Raw genomic sequence first — 25,219 nt, 5'->3', positions numbered from 1 at the left:
TATCTGTAACAAACACTTGAAACTCAACCAACCTACATTGAGAAATTAAGGTGATATCAGAAGAGTACAGGGCACTGTACACAGTGTGTGTGTGTGTGGGATACTTGTAAAGCGCACTGTTACTCTACCCGAGTGTCCTGGCGTTGTAGACCGCTGGGGAACCCGTCCTGGTTTTCCCTGTTAGATGGTCCCTTTCTGGGTATCTCCAGGGTGAAACCAGGCATCACCGGCGTCTGTGGGGGGCCGTTGTAGAGATGAGGCAAGCTTAAAGCCCAGAGTTGCCGAGTGTGTTCCCTGGTTAGAGTAGGCACTGAGGCGAGAATTATCGAGTCCGTTGACCCTGGTCCAAGACCCTGCCGCGTCGGGAATTGAACCCTGGTCCCGGGCCGTTCTCTGCTTACAGGTCTGCCGCCTCTAACCAGTGAGCCACACCTCTCAGTGCTTGTGCTATGGGGAGAGTGTACTGTATACAACACTGTTTGCAAACAAACTTTCATAAGAAACACCACAGTATTAACAAGTATCTACTAATAAAAGTGTACACCATACAAAAGTTGTCAAAAAAACGATTTGCTAAAAATAACCAAGATTTAAAGGTGCTAAACCCCCTACCACCTGCACCCTTAATACTGTCGCAAAACTTTACCGATATCCCATCTACAAATAAAACAAGCACATGTATATAGGATAGTACCGGGTGAACACAGTCTTAAGTTATGTAGAAATTGCATGCTGATACAATTCCGTCTAATAACGCAAGCCTGCTTACAAAAGCTACTATCCACTCCGTAGGATTTTACTCCTATTGAAAATGTTTTCTACAGAACCAGAAAATGTGTGTGGAGTAGAATGAAGACAATTGAACTGTCAAGCATAGTTACTCTTTCATACAAAGATTTAAAACGTGTTCAATACCTCTATGCAGCTATGGTGCATTAGGAGCACATGCGTTTTGTAAACACTTAAACCCATTAGCTGTAAAACCAAAACTGTACAACATTAGGTTGAAAACTAATATAGCAGTTACTCGGCACTATGGAAACTATAAAAAAACAAAAAATACACTCATTGGATGATGTCAGTGATGTTATATCCCATGCCATGACTGAGGTTTTATGTGAGGTCATAGGCAGTGTATGATGAGGGTGCAAACTATATTTAGTGCTGCTAACTAACTGCTCAATTTGTGTTTATTCAAAACAATGTCACTGAGCGCTTCAACTCACTTTAACTTTTGCTTTTTTACACACAAAGAAAGCTAATATTCCGAGGTGAGTAAACAAGTTAAGTTAACCTGATCTCTGTAGCTAATCTACAAAGACTATGTGGCGGTCATTTCCATAGATATGAAATAAACGTTTAACATAACTGAATGAAAATACTAGTTCCTGCTCCTGCAAAGGTTTGGGTTTCGAACAGCGTGGAAAAAACTTCTTTAAGCTATCCCCACAGTACAAATGAAAACTCGGAGAATATCAGAATAAACCCCACTAGAATGAGGAAAGAGCCAGGGTTGTCCTTGATCACTGTGGTTTTCTTTAACTATGGAGACTTTTGCAAATCTTATGCAGTAAATAGGAAACTAAATTAGATTAGTAATGGAGGGTCACACCCGTACCCTCTCAACATGCAGATGTATTGCTGTACCTCCAAGATGTCTGTATGGGCCTCTTCAGTAGCTTTGCGAGAACTGGGAGAAATTGGTAGGGTCTAAAGGCTAAAACTGAACAGGAATAAGTCCTGCATTTTTCCCTTTACAGACCTTGGTGCACAAGTACTGCTGCAAAAGATATCAATGGTGTTGAATAAGCTGATCATACAATGAAATCTGTAGGGGTCAATATTTACAGGAAAGAAGCAGATATAATCTCAAGTAATGTAGGTAAAAATTGTCAAGATCAAAGAAAACAGTGATGCAGCTAAACCAAAGCTACATTGAAAGACAAATCATGTCGACAGGAATCTTACAAAGTCTCAGAATTGAATATAGTGTAAGAATTAATTTGCTGAGGTTCGCAGTCAAGTTGAGAAGTGGGATTGCACACCTGAAGCCAGAAGACTGCTAGTACTGGGAAGAAAAGCGATTACAAGCCTGGACAACGTGATATGGAGCAAGGACACCTTGCTGACAACAAAGATACGAATCGCCAATGCAACGGTCTTTCCTGTAACAATGCATGGTTGTGAAAGCTTGAGACAAATAAAAATGATAGTCAAAGAATTGACTCCTTCGAACTCTGGCACTGGCTTTTGCATGTCCAATGGCCTGCTAGAAGACTAAATAAATTAATACTTGAGAAGATCAAGGCAGAACTTTCACTCAAATAGTTTATTTTAAAAATTGCCCACATAATAAGAGAAGACTCCGTGTGGAAAAAACGTTATGTTGGAAACGACAGAAGGAAAACTGAATACAGGCAGACCAAGTGCTGGGCTTCCCGGAGCAAGGATCGGCAGAACAATTCGTGGAGCAGTGGATTCGTACCCAGCTGCACCCATGGGGACTTTTGGAGGTATTGGTCTTGGAGAGATCACACAGGGTCCTGGTGCCGCCACCCCCAGCGCCTGTCTGTCTCACACCTGAGGTCCATCATAGCCAAAGTGTTAAATTACCATGCTATAGACTGTATACTACGATCGGCCAGAAAGATCTAGGTCAGCGGTCTTCAAACTGTGGGGCGCGCCCCACTGGGGGGGGCGCAGCATCCCTACAGGGGGGGGCGCGCACTTCACCCCACCTTCATCTTTTTTTGTTGATTCCAGGCGCGAGTCGAGCAGTGTGTCTCAGCCAGGCTGCTGCAGCTCCAGCTGCCTGGGGCCCGGCTGAGTGTGTCTAGGGTCACAGGTCTTAAAGGCCAGAGGTGCAACAATTTCGGGTGGGGAGCCTAATTCTTCCAGCAAATGAGGAGTGGAAATGCAGGGGCTCTAAGAAGGGGTGACAAAACAAAGCCTCTCTTTAATGCGTAAATGGTCTTTTAAAGACGTGTGAAGTACTCAGGTGCGGCTGGCAGCTCCAAAACTGTCTGTGTGTGCCCTGGTGACCGTCTCAGTCCGGGCTGACACAATATGCGGGGGGGGGGCGCTGTGCATATTTACATAACTTTGTAAACTGATTACAGAGGCTGTTTGTTTTCTGGTTCAAGTACCCCCTGTGCCCCCACTCTGCCTATCTTTACATTTTACTGCCTTAATGTGAGAATGCATTTCATGAACAGGGAATATAAAGTAGGGTTACCAAAATAAAAATGCCAGCCATGTATTTTTTAAAGACCCTGCAAAGATCTTGTCGTATTGTATTGTATTTATTATTTATAACGCGCAACTGTCACCCTACGGGTATCCTGGCGCCAACAGAAAATAGTCAGATGGAAACAACAATACACTGGCTGTCATGTCATACAAAAACACCCGCCTGGACTGTTAGATGGACTCAAGAAGAATCAAACTTTGACGAACAGCCATGTTTTCAGGCTCTTTCTGAACCCCAACAAGGTGTCCATTTGCCTGATATTCTGGGGGAGCTCGTTCCACAGCCTAGATGCAGAAGTGCAGAAAGCTCTGCCTCCCATCCTCGATCTCCTAATCCTGGTAGTTGCTGCCAGGCTAGAGGAGCGCAGGGACCTTGTAGGCTTATACCAGGAGAGCCTTTCCTGTAAGGGAATAGGTCCCATGTTGTGCAGGGCTCTATACACAATACATAGGGACTTAAAAGCGACTCTGCTCCCGATTGGCAGCCAATGTAAATCTCTAAGCGCCAACGTAGTGGAAGAACTACGAGGTCTATTGAGAGCCAGCTTAGCCGCTATAGACTGGACCCTCTGGAGCCCCTGTAGGATGTATAAGGGGGCCCCTAGATATAGAGAGTTACAATAGTCCAGTCTGGCCATGATCACACTCCTGACCACTAGCGGTCTAGACTCATCAGGCAAAAGGGGCAACATCTGTCGGAGTGCTTTCAGCAATCCAAAACAGACACTGATGGTTTTATTGGTCTGGGAGGTCATTTGGAGATCCGCATCAAACAGTACCCCCTAAGTTATGCACGGTCTTCACTGGGATGCAAGGATCAGCTCCCGGCGCAAGCCTGATCTCGCAAGAAGGTTGGTGACTCAGTTTGGCTGACGAACAATAAACCACCTCCGTATTCCATTCGTTAAATTGGAGGGAGTTTATTTTCAGCCACCTGGAGACCCTACTCCTGCAGTCCTGAAAGGTCTCCATGGTCACTGCCTGTCTACCTTCTAGGGAGAACACCAATTGGGTGTCATCGGCGTAGTTTATCAAATCAATTCCATAGGATTTGATCATGGGGATCAGAGGCTGCAAATAAAGATTAAAAAGAATAGGGCTGATCGAGGAGCCCTGAGGAACTCCATGACAGACCTTGGACTTGGAAGATGAGTAGGGTGCTAAGGTCACCACCTGTTGTCTGTCTGTTAGGTAAGACTGTATCCACCTCAATGCCTTGCCCTTCACGCCCAGTTTTTTTAATCTACTTAACAGAACCGCATGGCTAACCGTATCGAATGCGGCCGACATATCCAACAGCACCAGGACTGAGGAATTGCCATTGTCGGCTCGCATTCGAAGGGTGTCCAGCATGGTTGCCAATGCAGGTTCTGTTCCGTGGCCTGGGCGGAAGCCAAATTGGTCCCTGTCCAATAAGCCATTGTCTTCCAGATATCCTGACAGGGACTTACTGACCACCTTTTCCACTATTTTTATCGGGTAGGGCAGGAGGGATATGCGCCGGAATAGTAGGGTCCAGCGAAGGCTTTTTAAGCAGGGGGGTAACCACTGCCTGCTTCCATGCTTCCGGCACTATGCCTTTGTCGAGGGATTGGTGACAGATCCGATGCATCCAAGGAAACAGCTCTGGCCCATATTCCTTCCAGATCCTATGCGGGAGGGGGTCTAGAGGCGACCCTGATGCCACATTATGGGCCAGACCATAAAAGAGCTCCTCTGTAAGAGGGGTGAAATCTTCCAATGATGACAATATTGGTAGAGATTCCTCTTCTTCTGTCTGTGCCACTACATCTTTGCAGCTGGTCCTTTCCTCCTCAGGCCCCCCCACAATTTTGGCAATCTTTTCCTCAAAATAGATCGCAATCTCATCGCATAGTTCTTGAGTTGCAACCACCTTATTACCCATACAGGTGGGGTGCGAGAGATCCCTTATGATATTAAAAAGGGTTTTAGTACTGTTAGGGGACTGAAGAATAGTAGTGGCATAGAAGAGTGCCTTCGCTTTGGCAATGGCTCCTTTATATTTTGCCTGTTCCACTTTAAGTGATATTTTATCCGGCTCTAAATAGCCTCTACGCCATTTCCTTTCTGCCTCCCGGCGTGCATTACGTAGGGATTTCAGCTCCTTATTAAACCAGGGGGCTGATGGTTTCCTTTTATTCTTTATATTTGTCAAAGGGGCAAATCTATCCAGGGTATTTATGATGTGATTGCAATACTTTTGGTAGTTCACGTCAACCGATTCCACTGGATCATAGGATATGTTGCCAGTAAAAGTAGGCTTTGTTTTATCCTTTGGTAATTTAGACCAAAACCGTCCCTTCCTATAAGTCACCGGGCACTCACTTCCATTGCCCTCCATGGGTATGGAGATCTGGAAACGGATTAAGGAGTGGTCGGTCCAGCACTGAGGTAAGATTTCAATCATCTTAGTCTCAGTCGGTTTGGCGAAGACCATATCAAGGATGTGTCCCCCTGAGTGAGTTGGTTTCAGTACCAGCTGATCCAAACCCCAGTTTCCACATATGTCCTTCAGATCCCTCAGATGACTCCCCAGGGACCCTTTGTCCCATAGGTTAAAATCTCCCAGAATCAGCAGTCTGGAGTGGGTCAGGGCAAGAGCAGCAATGGTGTCAAACAGTGCCTGGTATTGTGTATCCGCACTGGGTGGTCTATAACATCAATCCAGTCAGGATCCTACCTTTAGGTTCTTGCAAGGAGAACCCCAGTAGTTCCACCCCCGCCACCTCATCGATCTGTAGAGTGGAAAAGTCCCACTTGTCTTTATGAATCACTCCAAGCCCCCACCTCTTCCTACTGGCCTAGGTTTGTGGAATAGCTTATACCCTTCCGGGCACGAAAAACCCAACTTTACGGAGGTGTCCACGCTAGTCCACGTCTCCGTGATGAATAGGGCATCTAGGTCCATATCATTTAGCAGCTCAGACACTTCCTGGTGATGTTTCACCAGGGATCTGCTATTGATCAGCCCACAATCCAACTTTACAGGGGGCTGTGGTAGGGCATTTTGAGATGTTCCCTCTACCCTCTTACCTATGGCCAATAGCTCGTCCTTGGAGTACCTGCAACCAGCAGCGGACTTAGCCCTAAGCCCGTCCGTGACACGGACGGGCACAGACGGGCTTTCCTCTGGCGCTCCTCCGGCGCGACACTGCGCGCGAGCGCTGCACGTTAGCATACTGATCTTTAAATAGTGTGTGGCAGAAAGGTATTTGCAAACACTAGAGCGCTAGCCCCTGAAGCGCTTCTGAGCCCACACCCAAAATGGCGGTCGGGAGTGAGGCAGCACTGAGGTTACCCAAAATGGTGAGTTCTATCAGGTCTTATTAATTTCTGAGCAGTACAAACATAGGGGGAGCGTGGGGCACAATTGTTAGTTATCCCAGCATACAGTATATCACCACAATACAGTCAATGTAAAAAATGAGCAAATTTTCTTGACACTAAATAGGGTTATACATAAAATAGTATGTATTTATTTGTAATGTGAGGTTTCTAACTTTGTTCCTTTTATTTATAAGTCATAGATCATTCAGGCAGCCTTAGAACACAATTAAAAATGTTTTCTATAAATTTTTGCTGTTCCAAGTATGCACAGATAAGTGCTGAAAATAAGCTTTAGTGGACTGCTTACTTTTGTACCGTCTGGGACATCACTATAATGAGCTGGCAACCATAATCGCAAGACTGGAAGTTTGTTGCAGGATGAGCACAATATTTATTTCCTCGACCCTCGACCCCTGGACCCTGATTAATGCCATAAAAGCAATAGTTTAACGAATATCTGAAACCCTATGCCAGGCCTCAAGGACATGCTGAGTTACTCCAACTGTGTCTGGAAATGCACCCTGCATTCAGACAACTCACTCCTCATACCTGCCCTTCACACTCACCCTGCACACAGGAATCACAATGTACTCACACTGATCACTATGCACTCAACCCACCGCTCACCCCGGGCTCTGCAGGGGGAATGGTCATCCATGATGCAGAGTACCAGCTTCCAGAACTTTGTCAGGTGGTGGTGGTGGTGGGCTCGACGTTTAAAAGGTTTAGATGGGGGGGGCTCGGCCGACAAAAGTTTGAAGACCTCTGATCTAGGTTATGAGAATAACAAAATCACCATTTACCTGTACTACACAAGACAGGTACAGGAAATGAGTCCTTCCTAGGAGTTAAGAGGAAGCTACCGGAGCTACAAATGCAATATGCACTCTTATACCCTTCTAAGCTGAAAGTCCTGTTGCAGGGTCGGGCACATTCCTTTGGCTCACTTGGTGAGGTCTGGGGTGTGTGGTGGCGGCCCCGGGGTGGACAAAAGCAATGTAGCCATACCCAGCAGTCAAGGTGTAATGTGTAGGAGTGTAAGCCACATTTGACTGGTCCTAAAAGTATGGTACTTCTGTGAGTCTATGACGTATCTATAAGTGGTTGCTGGTCTGAAGCTGGGCGAGGAGCCTTGTTGCACAGATATGCTTTGCTATAAGCCCCGGTTGGGTGTATCGGGAAGCTGAGCATGGGTTGGGCAATACCACTAGCGTATTTGCACGTATATTGTCCTTGGGTGGGGAGTTCTGTTACACAGTTTGCTCTTTGTTGTGGATATCATGAGAGTATGTTGAGCAGAGATTGTTCAAGTTGGCTGGGGGTCTGCGTGCAGCGCTAATTCCCAATTGAGTCAGTAGGACAGCAGAGGTTAGGTTTCTCAGGTTGGAATGTCTGGGTACTTGCACAAAGCATCACAGGGTGCTCTCCTCCTTAAAACTGCACTGTGTCTCGATTGCCTGATTACAAGAAACCCATTTAGAATACACTGGTGCTGCCAGAGTGGCAAAAAAGTGGCAGGACAGTTGTTTCACTCCTCATACTCAACATATGCTAGAGGAACCCTAGTGTGGGTGGGTCCGAGGATACCATTTACCCCACTATACATGGAGGCTGACGTGGATAGCTGGTATGCATTACTACTCTGCGTCATTGAGGGTCTTGAAATTGCAATACTGAACCCTTATGCACCAAACACCGATGAACCTGCCTTTAATCAGACAATACTAGACCTGGTAGCCGCAGACCTTGATGTGCCACTCCTGTGGCTAGGGGACTTCAACTGCATCCTAGACCCTAACTTGGATAGGCACCAGCCTAGAAGCGGTACAAAGCCAAAAATGACTAAGAAACTGCATGCTGTTATGAGGAAACAGGGCATGTGCTAGGCTTGTCAGGAGCCGCACCCAGCTCAGAAAGACTTCACGTGTTATTCACCGACACACAATATGCACAGTAGATTAGACAGGACACTAGTATCTGGTCTGCCGGCCTTTCTGGAGTTGGAGGTGACTCATTTAGCCAGATTCCTGTCGGACCAAGCTCGGGTAAACTGCATGGCTCAATGGAATCTGGACTCTGGAGTTGGAGGATGCCGCCTGACATATTGGAAGATCAGGAGGTAAGGGAGACGCTTTTTCGTACAATAACAGACTGTCACACAATTGGAGGGTGGCCCATAATAGAGCCACGGAGTGGGAGGCACTAAAAGCAGTGTTGGGGGGTGAGGCTATGGGGGTTAACTTGTATGGTCAGGCGCCTGGTGACGTATGAGTTACTTACCTTCGGTAACGATGTATCTGGTAGAGACTATTCTAGCTGCAGATTCCTCCACGTAGAATTATCCCCACGCACAAGACTGGATCCAGAAACTTTTTGCCACAGCATCCCTGCGCACCCGGGGCGGCATCACGCGACTCCGCCCAGGCGTCGTCCGCGTACATGGTGTCAGCGAGGTCACATAAGCCCCACCCGGCGCGCCCACGTCAGTTTTCTTCGGAGAACTTTTCCGCACCACAACGCGGAGCCACCAGACAAAAAACTGTGGGAGCATGGGAACAGTGTGCGAAAGAGTATATGAAACAGAGAAAGGTCCCATAAGAAACAGTGCAACACTGCAGTGTCCAGGGGCAGGTACAGAGGAAACAGAGCAGAGCCCTGCCAGTACATAGACAGACACACTCCCCTGCATAAAAAGTCATAACACGTAGCAGGCCTACAACCCTCACCCCGAAACAAGGAAAGGGAGATAGTCCCAACAGGCAGGAACAATCAACCTCCAAGCCACCCCAGCATAGGGCAACCACTCCCCAAGAAACAAGGGTAAGGCATGACCAGAGGACCCCCAACTCAGAGGGTAGAAGAGGGGCCAGGACACCTAGCAGCAAGAGGAATGGAAGGGGGGCCAGAGATTGAAGGCAAACCTCCCCAATCTGGAGCAGCCAGAGCAGAGGGGCATAGGAGCCCCGGAACCCTATCTTCAAAGAACAAAGAGGAGGAAAGAACAGCAACAAGACAGAGCCACCGTCAAGAGCAAAAGAAGGTACTCACAGGAGACATAGCCCCCCCCACCGGGAGGCAAGTACCGAAGACAAGCCATGGGGTCCTCGCAGAACAGGGAGGAAGGGCAGGCCGTGAAGGAATCTGCAGCTAGATTCGTCTCTACCAGATACATCGTTACCGAAGGTAAGTAACTCATACATCTGATAGAGACTACTAGCAGCAGATTCCTTCACGTAGAATAGATACCCTAGCAATACCCACGGGGAAGGAGGGTCTGCGAAAGGACCCCACCAGCCTGGACAGGGCAGAGGGCCCACAGGTGACCAGACAAGTAGACCAGGTAAGTAACCTAGTTCCTTCCAGGCAAGAGGACCCCCACAAGTCGAACACCAGCAACCCCAAGGGGGATGTAGGAGGAAGAAGGAAGAGTGAAGAGGCCTGTACACTCACAACAGAGGAACCAAGGGCATGGCCGAAGCACCCCACTCCACCCCCAAGATTACAGAGCTTCCAACCAATGCCAGGACAGGTAGAGGAACAAGAAGCCTAGAGGGCCCAAGGAAACAAGGTAAAGAGGCGAGCCACCCAGAGGGAAGGCAACAGGCCAGCCAGAATGGCACATATAGCCATACGCTGCCAGAAGCAAGAAGAACACAGAAGAATCCCAGCTCTCAGCACAAGAGCAGGAAAGAGAAGAAATGCCCGGACCCACCACTACAAGGGTCGCGCACACAACCTCAAGAAGCAATAGCAACATACAGAAACGCCATGGAGAACAGGCACCCGAAGGCAACCAGCACTCGCAGCAGAGCTTAGCTGTATAACAGCTACCACTACCCAACATAGGGTACGGTAAGTCCCAGGACATGGGAACCTTCTTTGGAAGAACTTCTGCAGTAGAGGGGAAAACAAAGTCACAGGGGGGGAAAACAGCACCGCGGAAGGCTTGACCGCAGCCCAAAGAAAAACAGAAGGCCTAATCTCAGGGCCAAGTCTGTGTAACAATTCCAGAAAAACCACACACAGTCAACAAAAGGCCGTCCAGCAGCCAACAATGCCAAAGTCCCAGCAAGGAGTACTCAATGGCCAGAAAACACAATCCACAGCAAGGGCAACTGGCCCAAAAGTCCCAAAAACCAGCCCAACTCCGCAGTCACTGAGGAGGGGAAGAAGGAGGAGGAGAATAAGGTGGAGGAGGAGGACGGAGCTCTGCCAGAAACCTATGGATGGTGGAGTAAGCCGGGGCATGGAAAAACAGGCTGCCATGAAGCGGAAGGTCAATGAGCCGCTCCCAAATATTTACAGGGAACACGCCGTCCTGAAGCCAAGCATGGCGACGAAGGGCAACTAAGGAAGCCATGGCCCGGCCAAGCACCTCCGAGATGAGCGGAGAGGAGAATAAATGCCGCTAGCTCTCGGCCATCCAAAGCATGATGCCGTAAGTCCACTTGAACAGTCTCTTGGGAAGCTGTGGATCCCAGAGACTCAGCAGAGTCCTACAAACAAGAGGAGGCCCTAGCTAATACACACAAGGTGTTAAGGGCTGGCAGGGCAGCGCTAGTCGAGGCGAACATGTTGCGCCACCAAGAGACCAGCCAGAGGGCCTCCTGGGACGGCGGAGGTAAGAGTGGCGGCAGGGAGGGAAAAGCGGTCTGCAAATGTGGACAGGCAGCAGAAGGGTGGAGGGAAAGGCACGCCGGCCACGCAACGCCGGAAGGTGTCGGTGCAGAAGGTGTTGAGGCACCGGATCCCCCCCACCCCCCTCCAAGGCGGGACGTCGCCAAGCCCCAGTCAGGGAAGAAAGGAGCAAACCCTCAAAGGGAAGCAAGATCTCCCTCCCACCAGAGCCGTGGTGGAGAACCTCCAAGAGATGGTCTGCCGGGAAATGAGCAATCGGGTCACCCATGTGCAGAATGCCCACAGCCGTGGACACCGCGTGAGCGAAGGCCGCACCCGCCTCCCTAGGGCCCAGCGGAGAAGAAAGCAGCTCTTCCATGGGTGATGGTTGCAAACTAAGGCGGCCGTCCTCGAAGCCAAGCAGGATGGGCAAAGGCCAGACCTGGAAGCCAGAAGGAACCGAATAATGGGGGGGACCTGCCGTTCCTCCAACGAACATCTCGGCCTCAGAAAAGGCGAGGAGCCACCCTTCAACGATGCCGGTGAAAAAGACACTACTCGGCGACCAGTCTCCGGGGAAGAGGACACCAATATGCAGCCAGCCTTCGGAGAAGCGGGAGCGTCCGAAGACTAATCCGCGGCGCAACCTCTGTGTGGAGCAGTATAGTCCGCACCCTGAGGCAGGACGCCAGCACCATCCGGCGCCGAAGGGGAGACCAGATGGTGCTCCTCCAAGTCACACCGCGCCAGGGACCGGAGAGGAGCTGGAGCCTAAGTGGCCAAGGGGTGGAGCCGAACGACGCTGACTCTACCTCCACCGAGGCAGCCGCCTGCGTGGAGGAAGGATTAGTTACTTACCTGTAATCCTAGTTCTCTTCCAGAGGTATCCTCATCAAAGTCATAAGCATTAGAATATTCCCGCGCATGGGCGGGAATATTCTAATGCTTATGACTATTGATGAGGATCCCCTGGAAGAGAACGAGAGGGACCGGGGGAGTGACACGAAGCCCTCCGCCAGTCTCGGCCCAGAATGTGGAGGAGGTGGCCTGGTGACCCATGCGGCAGCGCCAGGGACGACGAAACATCCGACGAGGCAGCAGTCTGTGGGGAGGGACGAGGGGTCCCCACCCCACCTCGACTCTGAGCGGGACGAGAAGAGGTCACAGACCCCTGTGGCGCCGCCCGGAGCAGGCACCGGTGCCGTGGCGGCGTCAGCTTAGTCATGGACTAGGCTTTCACCTGCCAAGAGGGCCGAACCGGGCTCGGGAGGGACCCGAGCCCCGGCGGCCTCCCGCGACACCACAGGGACTCCCGCGGGAGTTTGCGCAGAGGCGCTGTGGCCTGAAGGAGGGGACCCCCCCAAGGGGCACGCACCCCATCCTCCAAGACTGGATCCGAACCAGTCTGCGCCAGAGCTGCCGGCAGCGCCGTGGAGGGCCGGCGCAATGCAAGAGATCCGGTGACGCCAGCAAGGCCTGCAAAGCCGGCGCGTATGTCTGCATCTGGACTCTCGACGCCCCAGCACCGGGAAACGGTGGATAGGAGGCCGACACGTGGGTCGCACCACCCGTCCACGCCCCCAACAGGCCGAACACCAGCACTCCGGGGACAAACTGCGACACTTGCCCACCGGGGAGCGACGCTCTAGCGACATCGGAGAAGGACTAGGACGACTACCACGGCCGTGTCTGAAGCAGTCTGCCGAGGCTGATCGAGGGGAGGAAGTCGACCTGGAGAGACGCGGCGAGAGTAGTTTCATCCAGTACTACCACTGCGACTTCGGTTTCAACTGTTGGCACGCCTCACAATCAGTGGTGCCGTGATCCTTCCCCAAACACCACATACAAATGAGGTGAGGGTCCGTTGCCGACTTAAGACGCCCAAACACGAAGTGCAAGTTTTGAAGTCCGAAGGCATTCGCACACTGTTCCACCAAGAGAAAAGACAATGGTGAAGAAAAAAGGGCCCAAAACAGGCCCGCAGCAAGACCGGATAGGCGGAAAAAGAAAAAAAGGAAAAAACTGACGTGGGCATGCCGGGGTGGGGCTTATGTGACCTCGCTGATATCATGTATGTGGACGACGCCTGGGCGGAGTCGCGTGAGGTCGCCCCTGCGCGCAGGGATACTGTGGCAAAAAGTTTCCAGATCCAGTCTCATGCCTGGGGATAATTCTACATGAAGCTAGTGGTCTATCAGATACAGGAATTAAGAGAAGGGGGAAGACAAACTAGTAGAGGCCCAGACGGGTGACATAGCGCTTCCCAATGCGGACTGCCGTGAGCGCGAAATTTGAGAACGGATCAGTGACACATGGGTCAGGCTGGATAAATATACGCTCCGTTATCGCCAGCGGCTTCACGCCGAAGGGGACAAATCTCTGCTCTTCCCTTTGGCTGACTTATCTGCATTGCCGTTGAAGCAATTTCTGAATCTTGGGCTGGGATGGGAAACCGGTCACTTCAGATATTTAAGAGTACAGATTACTGGGAGGAGCCTAGCCTGCAACAATGATGGCCGCTTAAACCCTCGGCTCCGCCGACCCTCCCGCTTTCCTCCAGCATTGCGATCTATCCTGCAAATTATCCTGTCTACGAGCGGAGTTTTCTGAACGGGGAAGTGACTCCGATCCCGATGGTGTGCTCCCCGGCATGTTTCTAGCGGCGAAGGTGGAGGAACGTCCTCGCTTCTTCCCCGGCTTTTCATGGCGGCGAGACCGGGTCTTTGTGCGTGAGAGACGGCCAGCCCGACCACAATAACAGCGGCTATCGGAGACGGGGAGGAGTCGGACGGCCGGAGAGAGGTAGCCTCACTGCGTTTCCCACTGCAGGGATCTACTCTGCTCCGCGATTCTGCATGTTTGGACAGTGTTGCAGTTGCGAGGGATACATTGTATCGCCTCCCCAGCCCGTAGAAGACCCGGACAGTTCTTTCATCTCTCCCTGCGCTGTGGTGGGAGCCATTTTGTGTGTCGCTCACTCGGCACTTGTGACTGCGGACCCTGGGCCGCTACTGGGGGTCCGGGTGATTGCCGACATTGCGTCAGCGCTGTGTGGGGTGACGGAATGAAGTCTGCTGTTCCTGCGCCTCTGGCCCGGTTGTGCTATGCAGAGTATCGGCGGGGTGAACAGCTGGTCGCAAGGGATGATGGCGGTCAGCATCGAGGGCTATTACATGCCTGTGAGCCCCGGATGAAGAGAATTGCTGCATCCTTTCTTCCTGGGGCACCGCTGGTGATCAGCGATATTCTGGGCGCTCTAGGTGCTTTGCGAGCTGCCCTGCATATTAGTGCCCAGGATCTGGGGGGCCGGCTGGATGCTATTGCTTCTGATGTGCCCTCGAGGGGCCGTGATTGTTCTCGAGTGCGGAGTACTGCGCCACACCCTGTCTCCGAACGCAGTGGACTGCCTATCCGGGTATGTACGGAGGTATTGGAGGAACGAGATCTTGATACCGCCGCGGTGCTGACCGCGATGGTCGTGAAGAGGTCTGGTGTTCGTGGATTCGTGCGATGGCTGGGAAATCGTCTCCGGATGCCAAGTCCGGCAACTCCTTTGTGGTCTGATGACGTGACTCCCCGTCCTTTTTCAGAACCGATGTTATTGCTCCGGCCAGCCGGCCTTGGAGGATTGCTGCTGTGCGTTGCTTCTTTTTGTACCGTTATTGAACTCACAGTGTTGGATCGGACAGACTTTATTGGACAGCATCCAATTCTGTCGTGGCCCTCCTGTTCGCCTTTTTCATCTAAGATGGTGCCTGGACGGCTAGTCTTATTCGACGCACTGGATCGCAGGGGGCAGGGTTGAGGATGTTTTCTTGGTTGCGGTTGCTCGCACTGGCTGGACATTGACTGGGTTGAACGTTGGTATTTATCGGTTCGGGGTCCGGGGTTGGGCGGCTGAGAACACACCTGTTGGTTGTCTTCCCCCTCCATCTTTTCACTGTCGGCGGGGGGTGCTGGGTGTCGGGGGTGTATTTGTTTCTCTCCTCCTCCACTTCTTGTACTTTTTCTCTTCTGTGGGGCAGTTCCGGGGCGACAGGCCGTAGCCATTACAGGGGTGCAGGGTGGCGGGTGCGGGGGGGGTTTGTTATTTTAGTTTGTTTTGTTCTATGGCCCCTATCGCTCTTTTCCGGCTTTGGGAGGGTTCTTTCCTCTTTAGTAGGGTTGACTGTCTCTTGGTCCTGCATCTTACCTCTTCTTTCGGCATCTCCACTAGCCCCTGTTTCTTTGTTCTTGGGGGTGGGCTCTCTGGGGTGATATTTAGGAACGTTGTTTACTGTAATATTGTCTGTAGTTTAATGTTACCGCCGCGGCTGCCTAGATTATATTGTTGCCATAGCCATAGCCTATCTCTGACTGCCATTGGGGTGCGTCCCCCTCGTCTTTTCTGTATATCTCTCCTGTAAGGTGTTGTGTCCTTGCTGTTGAAGCCCCTACTCTTCTTCAAAATTTAAAAATGAAAACCTCGTATCCTGTGTTGCGAGCCTCACAACCGCGCCTGGTGTACTTTAACATATCCTGTTTGCTGATTGACCTGAAATTTCTCCTGTTTTTATTGAATGTATTTGCGGCCGGCCATGAGGGTTGTTGGCCTGCGCATGTATCTCCCTGTTTTTTTTGAATAAAGGTTTTTAAAAAAAAAATTCAAAAAAATAAAATAAAAAATAAAAAAGAGTACAGATTACTCACGATGACTTGCAATGCCGTCACCTCAATGTGTTTAGGGTGGTAGATGTGCTCAAGGGATCAGTGGTATTTTGGAACTCTGCCGCTCTCCCTTATGGGAAGGCTGGCGGCTGCTAAGATGGTGGTAATTCTGCAGTGCCTAAAGGCGCTTCAGAACTCTATGTGCAGCATTCCCACACGTGTATTTAAGCAATTGAACTCACTGTTGGTCTCTGTTTTGGGCGGGTCGCCGCAATAGAGTAGCCATGCATGTATTGACAAGGCGGTAGGAGGAGGGGGGGGGGGGAACTCTAAGCTCCGCGGAATGGATTTACACTACTATGCAGGACAGTTGCAGCAAGCTGCCCGGTGGTTAGATGAGGGAGACAGCTGGGAAAAAAGGCATCAGAAGGGACGAGTTCAGCCGGATAGACTTCAAACAGCACTGATGGAGGTTGCTGGTGACATGCCATAGGTGGTTAAACAGACCGCAAAAGTGTGGCAATCGCTTTTAGAATGCATATTAAAGAACGCGCCATTCTACAAGGAACTCCCGATATGGATACTCAACCCAGTGCAGAAGGTGATGGAGGGAATGACATTTCAGGCATGGAGGGAGTGTGTTGGGGTGGGGGTCAGGTGTTGGGGGACCTGTACCTAAATTAAACTTCTCCTGCCGAGCAAGTTGGGGCTGTTTCCAGCTGGGCAGGGGCCAGTTTCTTCAATATGCTGGACTTTTAGATCTATCTAGGATGTCGTGGCTCACATACCCAAACATCCTGTCGACAGGGCAAACACTGGACATCATGCTTAATTGCGGATCTGGTAGTCTGCTTGTCTCCCTCCTTTATAGTGCTAGAAGATCAGACGTAATAACCCTACCCCTAGGGCCCGCTGGCATGGGTTAGGGATCTGACGGACCTCTGAGTCAAAGTGGAAAGCGATGAACACACTCTTAGTGTCCTGCTATGCGCGCTTCCAGCAAATACATTTCAACAACTTACATCGCAAATATGACCCCGATGGGTCTTCGCCGCATCGACCCCAAGCGCTCGGGTGCCAACGGGGGAAGATTTTCTACACCTGGGATGGGGCTGTCCAGAGGTACACTGCTTCAGGACCAGTGTGGTAGAGATAGTAAGAAGGGGTACGGGTCTTAAGGTACAGACAACCCTGCTACATTGCCTATTCTGACAAGTTACAAAGCCCAAATTGGCGTACAAATTACTACAACTTCTTTGCCCTGGCAAAGCGCAGGGTGGCGATAACTTGGATGGGGATGTGCTCCCCCTCTGGATGTCTGGATGAGGGATGTGCGCGAGTGGTCCGTGGGAGAAGAGATGCATATAAAAGCTAGTAGAAGGAATGAGGAGCTGGAAGAGGATCTCAGGTCATGGAGGGAGTTATGCCACACATTTTTAAAAACTGAGGTACACTTAAGTGATCTGCGTGTTTTAGACAAGTGGATGTTCGGCCGAGGAGGATGCCCGTTGAGGCTGTGATATTCTTAAATTAAGATTAGCACTGTTCAATGACTGGTAAAGTGGATAATAATCCTTACCCTCGGTCATGGATCTCACCTAGCAGTTTTCTTTCTACTAATAATCTCTGCCTCTATTGGTTTTTACTGTTCGTGAAAAATTAATATAAAGGTTTAAAAAAATAAAAATCTTGTTCACTTGTCATATTTGCATGGCTTGAGACAGAGGTCAAGTGCATTACAGTTAGGTCACGTAGATTTTTTTAATGCAGGTCTAGTAAAAATTTCTAGATTTTTCGAGCCTTGTATTGTACTTAGAAGACTCGTTTTTGTAATTTAAATAGAGTGCTAGAAGAATGGATTTAGGGGTGGGGCAGACATGCCATAGCATTAGCCAAACTATACCTTCCTATCCATGTTCACTATGCAGTGGGTTGTGCCGTGGCTAACAGCCACTCAGACCCCCTGAAACATATGTTGGGTGGGTGGGTGACTATAGCGAAGTTCCTCTTTGCAGGGTGACAACTTATTGACAGAATAACTAGCCTGCAGGCAGTGGCTAGACTCTTCTGCAGTAGGTATCTACAAAAAAATTAAAAAATGCTGTATGTATGCCTGAACTAGCATTGTGGTCTCTGCAAGGTTAAAACGTCTGGTTAAAAAAGTGGAGATTGCCTTTTGTATGCGAACACTTCTCCGTAAAAATTAAAAAGCTATGATAAGACATACCACTTAATGGGAAGTGAAGATTTCCTACTGTACTCATACAATGGGTTCCGGGGGACAAAAATGAATGCACAAGGTGAAAAGGGTTAAAATGATAAGGTACACTAATAAACATTAGATCTGTGGGATAGGTTTGCTGGAAAAAGGTAGATGAACAAACTTAACATTGCCAAGGACGATTTGGGAATATGATGCAGACTATAATAGTTAACCAGTAGTGCTACAGATAGGAAAAAATCTTTGAAATATTTTTAAGAGTGTTGGCTAAATGGGAGGAGGGATCTATCAAAAGTGTAAGCAGAAATTACAACACTTTAGGGAGAGAAAATAACACTGCTTATCTTAATTGTAAGTGTAACAATTACTGCTGTTTGCAAGAAATTTAAAATGAACATAAATGTTAAATTTTAAGAATGTAGGAATAAAAGTCATTAATAAATGATAATCAGTTCAAAAGCAAACTCCTTCTCCTCTACATTTTCCAGTAACACTAGTTCACTCTTTACCTTGGGTGCCTTTGGCTCGCTAACACGAAGTGCTTCTCTGAAATATGCATCAACAGCATAGTTTGCTTTTCGTTCTCGCTTTGGAGGTTCAATCCATTCTGTGAATGCCATCTGAAATATAAGCCCACACAGTATTGTTCAGGGATTAATCCAAAACTCTAAGTTAGTAAAACAGTTTAGAAGGATGCTTCCTATTACAACATGAGTGCAAGGTGTCTGAAGGCTTCTCAAAATATTTGAGACTAGATTAAAGACTCACAGGTTTAACAAGGAGGTGTACGCCAGTTACAGGAAGTAAAATTAGCTTAGATTATCTGTTTCTAAACATCAAAGCATATACATTTTACACACATGTAGTGATAAACTGTAGTACTACAGTCTGTGGGATGCACTCAATTTTCTACACAATGCACTTATTGCTTCTCTTAAATATGGCTTACGAAACTGGTGCATGCATGAGGAAATTATATGCTTCTTACCTTTTGTTTTCCTCTGTAGTCTTCACCTTCAAAGTTGTAGACACTGTTATCTGTATCGACTGTGAAATTCCTTAAGGAACTTTCACCCAAATTTGAGAGCTTTTCATTCATTTCTGCAGTCTGAAATAAAAAGGTTTGATGTAAAATTGGTGTAGTAACAACATACAAGTCCACACCCAACTTTCTTCTCCTTTTCAAAACACCTGCTACAAGGTCGATTGTCCTCACAACCCATGGATCACACCATTTCAAATCCAGGTAATTCAAAGATTTGGTATCGACAAAAAGACAACTCATCATAATTACTGTGAAGGAACTAGAAACAAATCAGAGTACCATTACATAATGGAGTCGAGAGTAACTTTTAGTAAAATGTAAATTTAACTAAGTGACTACATTAATGTATTACTTTAACGTGTAGTTTAACAGTTAAATGTTTGAAAATAATATCAGTGCACTAAGTAGCCATATTTATACGTGCTAAGCCTCAAAATATTAGTGCAGCACTATGCATGAACAGTTAAACTGGAAGAGTTTCACAATGCACAAATGCCCAATTCTTGATTTCCACGATTTGAGGTTCCGTAGTTTCAGCCTCGCTTTGCTACAGTCACCATTTTACATTCAGTCGCCATTTTATGTTGCCTCACTCAGGCAGCACGGCTAACGTAAGGAAAATGGTTTTTCTGCCACTTTCAGCTGCTCGGTGTTTTTTGTCAACGAGCAACCTTTGTCCTTGTGTGCAATGCTGATGTCAGGGTCCGGCCGGGTTCGCAAAGCCATGTCTAGACTGATTAATCCATGACTCTATTCCACTGTTTGGGTCCCACCATTCTTCTCTATCTTATATTATTTAACTGGCCTTCACTATTCTCTCAGTGTTTTCTCTTGTTACATAGCTCTCCTTTTGAAGCATTCTACACATGTTTTACCACCTGCAAGCTGGATTATGGTCGCCTGTGTTGATTAACCTGATGGGAGGGGAGCACACGGGGTCTGAAAGGAGGGTGTGTTTTAGACATCTGATACTTGTTTTCAAACTATTCCTATTCGTTAGTTCTGTGTATTTTGGGAGTTGTCATTGTAAAGTTGTGTTGTATAATAGACTGTGCGCCACAGATTGAAGTGGCAGTCTCTTGAGAACCTACCTGTTGGTACTTCTTAGATAACTGTGCTTAGCTGCAGCTAATAAAACTACTTTTCTATGCCTAACAGAGTGTCCAGTGTCTCTGTCGGTCAAGGCAGGTGAACTCGGGGATCTTAGGCGTGCCCTGCGCCGCTTGGCCTTTAAGGCCAGGTTCTCCAATTGGCGGCCCAACGTGTGGGCGACTTCAGCGGTAGTAGTTTTGCCCGAGAGTCGTGAGGAGCTTCGCAGGAAAATTCCGGAGGATTTCGCGAACCACGTGAGCGACCCCTGCATGTCGAAGTGGACCGAAGGTCTTTTGAAGCGTGGCTACTCCTTCCCGACGGCTGCTGACGACTGCTGCCCTGACTGTCGCCCTGCCTTGGCCCCTGGTGATGATTGGTATCGCGAGACGATAGACGGACATCTGTTGGCGTGAGAAAAGCATTTAGTTAAGTATTTGTGGGTAGCGCCCACTCTCTTTGTCTTGTATTTTTGTTATTCGATTAGCGCGCTAACCGAAGCCAAGGGGTAAGTACGTTTGTGCTGTGACTATTGTCTAAATAGATCCCTTGACGTTTGTAAGGTTAAAATGCCTGGATTTAGCAAATTTAAGAAATTCTGTTGTTGTGCTTGTTCTATGGACTCCCGGTTGGAGGATTCGTGTCCGATTCCTCCAGTTGGAACTCCTAATTACGAGTTGTACTCCAAGCATGGTGTGGGTCCTATAGTTTTTAGTGAAATATGGACCCGTTACACTAAAAAAAGATGGTGTTTTACAATGGCCACAACATGGGTCCTTTGAGACCGAGATTTTAGATAATTTGGAAGCGATTTTATTCAAGAAAGCCAAACAGAAAGAAATTAAGCAAATGAAGAAAGATAAGAAAGAGCAGAGTGTGACGATTTTACAGGCTGCCCAGCACTTTAAAAATGATGAAACCGATCAGATTCAGGTGTCGGAAAGACAACATCGTATGGTAGTGGATAGATGCTATCCTGTGTTGCCTACCGTTACAAAGAGTAAAAGTCCTGATGACGATTCTTTCATGTCCCATTTGTTGACATTACCTCCACCTTACGTGGTGGGTGCCAATGCACCTCCATTGCAGCCTGCTGCCAATGCAGCCGCTGTACTTCCTACACAGATACCTGTCCCTGTTATTTTGCCTCAGCTTCCTTTGCCGACAATACCTGTACCTCAATCTCCTGTGCCTCAGCCTTCTCCATCTGTCATTTCCTTTGCTACAGATTCCTCTTCTGTTTTACAGAATACATTGTCTCCTGTTTTAGTCTCAGATTCCCCTACTGCTAGACGGCGTTTGGTTAACACTGTCACAGGTCTGTTATCACCTTTGCTTGGTCCTCTTTTCTTTTCTCCTGCTTCGTCTAGGAGACAATCTCGTAGTCAATTTCCAGATTTTGAAGAACGAACTAAATTAGATTCCCTTGCTTCTAATTGGATCACAAGTCGTGTACCGTATGACACACGTGATATATTAGATACTTTTCTTCAATGGAACGCGCCCACACAGAGATACGTATTTGACGTAATGTGTAATACTTTGATTAAAGCATGGGGAGACGTGGATATAGACTCGCCTCCTCGGGATTTATTTGACATCCAGGATCAATTTGATAAGGGATTGATAGTGGGTCCTGCTGTGGAACGTGCTGTTCAACAGCTTGTTGCTTTTAGGTCTACCCTTTTCTCTCAGAATTCTCCTGAACCTGATCTTGCGGTTCATCGTAAGACTACACAATATCCTATGCGAGAAGTTCCTCCCATATGGAGAGATACAGTTCCTCAAGCCGGTAATGTTCCAGGTGTTCCTGCTCATTTCCAACGTATATGGGTACATGACCCGTGGAAAAGATCGGAAGTATTGGCTCTTAAACAGTCTTTACCGGACCCTCGTAAGAATCCTGCTGGATATTAAAAGGAGCTGTCTCAGACTGTTGACGCTTGTATTATGAATTTGGCGGACATTGACTTACTCATGGGTAATGTAGTCCCACAAGCTATATGGGCTAAGATTCGTGGACAGGATCATGCGGCAGCTTTAGGTGGTGATTGGGCTGCCATTACGGCTGCAGACGTAGGTCAAGTAGGTGGGGCTAAACCAGACGCTTTGATTACAGAATTACCTGGAAGAATTATAGATTTGATGAAAACTCTAATGCCGGCGATGCGTGTTAACTGGGATAAGTTGGCGGCATGTAAGCAAAAGACGGATGAAAGAGTCTCTGACTTCTTTACTCGTTTCGAGAAGACTTTCGACCATAGTGGGCAAGATATGAGCACTGAAGGGGGACAGCAATTATTCGTAGACAAGTTCGTTTTTAACTTACTTCCAGAATTATCGAACAAATTAAAACAGTCGGAGAGTTTGTGGGCGGTCTCTTCCACTGCCCAGATACTGGCCATTTCTCAATATTATGAGAATAGGGAGAAGGAAGATAAGGAGAAAGCAGATAAAAAGACAAAAGACTTGAAGACGAAGGTTCTTTTGCAACAGGCTTATCCACCTCGTTCTGCTCAACCTTCATTTCCCCAGCCCCCACAGTTTGAGGTTGTTGCAGAAGCCAGTTTCCACTGTTCCTAGGATTCCATTGGGCCCCAACCAGTGTGCTTACTGTAAGGAAGATGGTCACTTTAAGAACACTTGTCCGATTTTATTACAACGGTATGGTGGATCGTTAGCGCCACGAGGTCGTGGTGATTCTCGATCCATGTCTAGAGGTAGAGGCCGTGGTGCCCCTCAGGAACAACGTCCCTCTCCTCCCTCAAGCTTCTGCGAATTATTTTGACCAGCAGGCTTCTCAATCTGCACAATACTACAATGATGACTATTGTTACGATAATGAGAATGTTGCTTTCCATACTAGCTAGGACAGCCAGAGACAAAGTGAGGGAGTCATATCAGTTCCAGTAGATCAGGAAGGACCTTATGTTAATGTTATGGCATTAGGTGTTACAGAACCATTTCTCTTGGATACTGGCGCTATGAGAAGTTCTATCATGCGTTCTAAACTCCCTAGGGCACCTTTGTCCGGCTTAACAAATGTTTCTGTAGGATTCTCTGGCGCCCCAGTTTCAAATCCTATTTCTTGTCCTTTGCCCATTTCCATTGGTCCATATGATTTGGAAGCTCCACTCCTTTTACCGACAGGTTGCGGAGAGAATTTGTTGGGTTTAGACCTTTTGAAACGTTTATATGCTACGTTGTATTGTTCGCCTTCTGGTGTACATCTTACATTGGGTGATAAAACGACTTCTCCGATGTATGTTTCTAAGGAACAACTGCCACCCGAGTTGCAATCTCTTCCAGCTACACTTTGGGCTGTGGGTCCGAATGATGTTGGTTTGTTACAAATTCCACCGTATGTCATTACTAGCAAAGACAATGTTAAGATGCCACGTGTTCCTCAATATAAGATCTCCAGTGATGGTGAGCGAGCCTTGTTGGCCATTGTTCATGATCTGGTTCAGAAGGGTGTGGTTGAAGAGACTAGAGGAAACGTCTGCAATAGTCCTGTTTTGCCTATTCTAAAACGTACTGATCCTTCTCAGCCACCTGTTTACCGTTTTGTCATTGATCTTCGAGAGGTCAACAAAATTGTTGTCCCTCAATTTCCTGTTGTGCCAGATATCACGACTTTGCTTACTATGATTCCTTCTTCGGCGGTCTGGTTCTCAGTGATCGATCTTAAGAATGCTTTCTTTAGCATTCCTATTGCTGAAGAAAGTAGGGATCTTTTCGGCTTCTCTCTCGGAGGTCGAAGCTTCCGGTTCAAACGCGCACCTCAAGGCTATTGTGAGAGTCCCTCAATATACAGTCAAGCTTTGAAGTCGCAACTTGATACATTTTCTTTGCCCTCAGGTACCACTCTTATCCAATATGTGGACGATCTATTGATTGCTGCTGATTCTGAGACTGCTTGTAAAGCAGCGACTGTATCGCTCTTACAGCATTTGTCTGATTTAAATCATAAAGTATCGTCTTCCAAGTTACAATATTGCCGACAAGAAGTTACCTACTTAGGTCATCTCTTGTCGAAGGAGGGAAGGCGATTGACTCCAGAACGTATTCAAGCAATTGCAAGAATGCCTGTACCGTTGTCACAGAAAGAAGTGCGTGCTTTCTTAGGTATCACCTCTTATTGTAGGCAGTGGATTCCAAATTTTTCCCTTCTTGCTAAACCTCTGTTGGCACTTACACTTAAAGATACGCCTCAGCCTTTGCCGTGGACTGATGAATGCCAAAAGAGTTTTTCAGACTTACGTACTGCTTTGTGTTCTGCTCCTGTGTTAGGTACTCCAGATTACAGTAAGCCTTTCACACCATATGTGCATGAAAGGGAAGGTTGCGCATTATCAGTCTTAACGCAACGATTTGGTGACAAACAAAGACCGTGTGCCTATTTTTCTGCAACATTAGATCCAGTAGCGAAGGCATTACCTAGTTGCCTTAGAGCAACAGCAGCAGCGGCCATTTCTATTCGTCAGTCCGCTGGATTAGTGTTAGATCATACTCTTAATGTAATGGTTCCACATGCAGTGGATACTCTTCTGAACAGGACAAAAACTCAGCATTTAGCGAGTGCTCGTTTGTCAGGCTATGAGTTGACGCTTCTAGCTAGTCATATACATATAAGACGATGTAATGTCTTGAACCCAGCCACATTGTTGCCTGTTTTGGATGTTAGTAATATACAAGATCAGCATGATTGTTTTCTTCGCACTGAAGAAGAAACGAAGGGTCGGATAGATCTCAAGGATACACCACTTGTGGATCCAGATGGTACCCTATGGGTGGATGGGTCATGTTTCAAGCTCCCTAATGGCGAAACAACAGCTGCTTATGCAGTCACGACGTTGTACACAGTGGTTGAAACTGCACGTATTTTGCATAATTCAGCGCAAGCTGCAGAACTGATCGCGTTGACAAGAGCATGTGTGTTGGCGAAAGGGAAAAGAGTGACTGTCTATACTGACAGTCAATATGCGTTTGGCGTTGCCCAT

At 48.0% G+C, this 25,219-nt stretch overlaps 1 protein-coding gene across 1 annotated transcript in view; it reads right to left on the bottom strand.

Moving 5' to 3' along the window:
* Positions 1–25,219, bottom strand: part of SMARCA5 (SNF2 related chromatin remodeling ATPase 5) — a 472,009-nt gene that overhangs the window by 170,661 nt on the left and 276,129 nt on the right. Inside the window, 2 exon segments of the mRNA XM_078676875.1 lie at positions 18,592–18,702; positions 19,071–19,190. Of these exon segments, the coding sequence (XP_078533001.1) occupies positions 18,592–18,702; positions 19,071–19,190 (231 nt within the window).

The sequence above is a fragment of the Lissotriton helveticus genome, chromosome 2_1, assembly GCF_964261635.1.
Source record: "Lissotriton helveticus chromosome 2_1, aLisHel1.1, whole genome shotgun sequence".
NCBI classification, from domain to species: domain Eukaryota; kingdom Metazoa; phylum Chordata; class Amphibia; order Caudata; family Salamandridae; genus Lissotriton; species Lissotriton helveticus.
The sequence above is the reverse complement of the archived record's forward strand: the minus strand, read 5'-3'. Positions and strand labels throughout refer to the sequence as shown.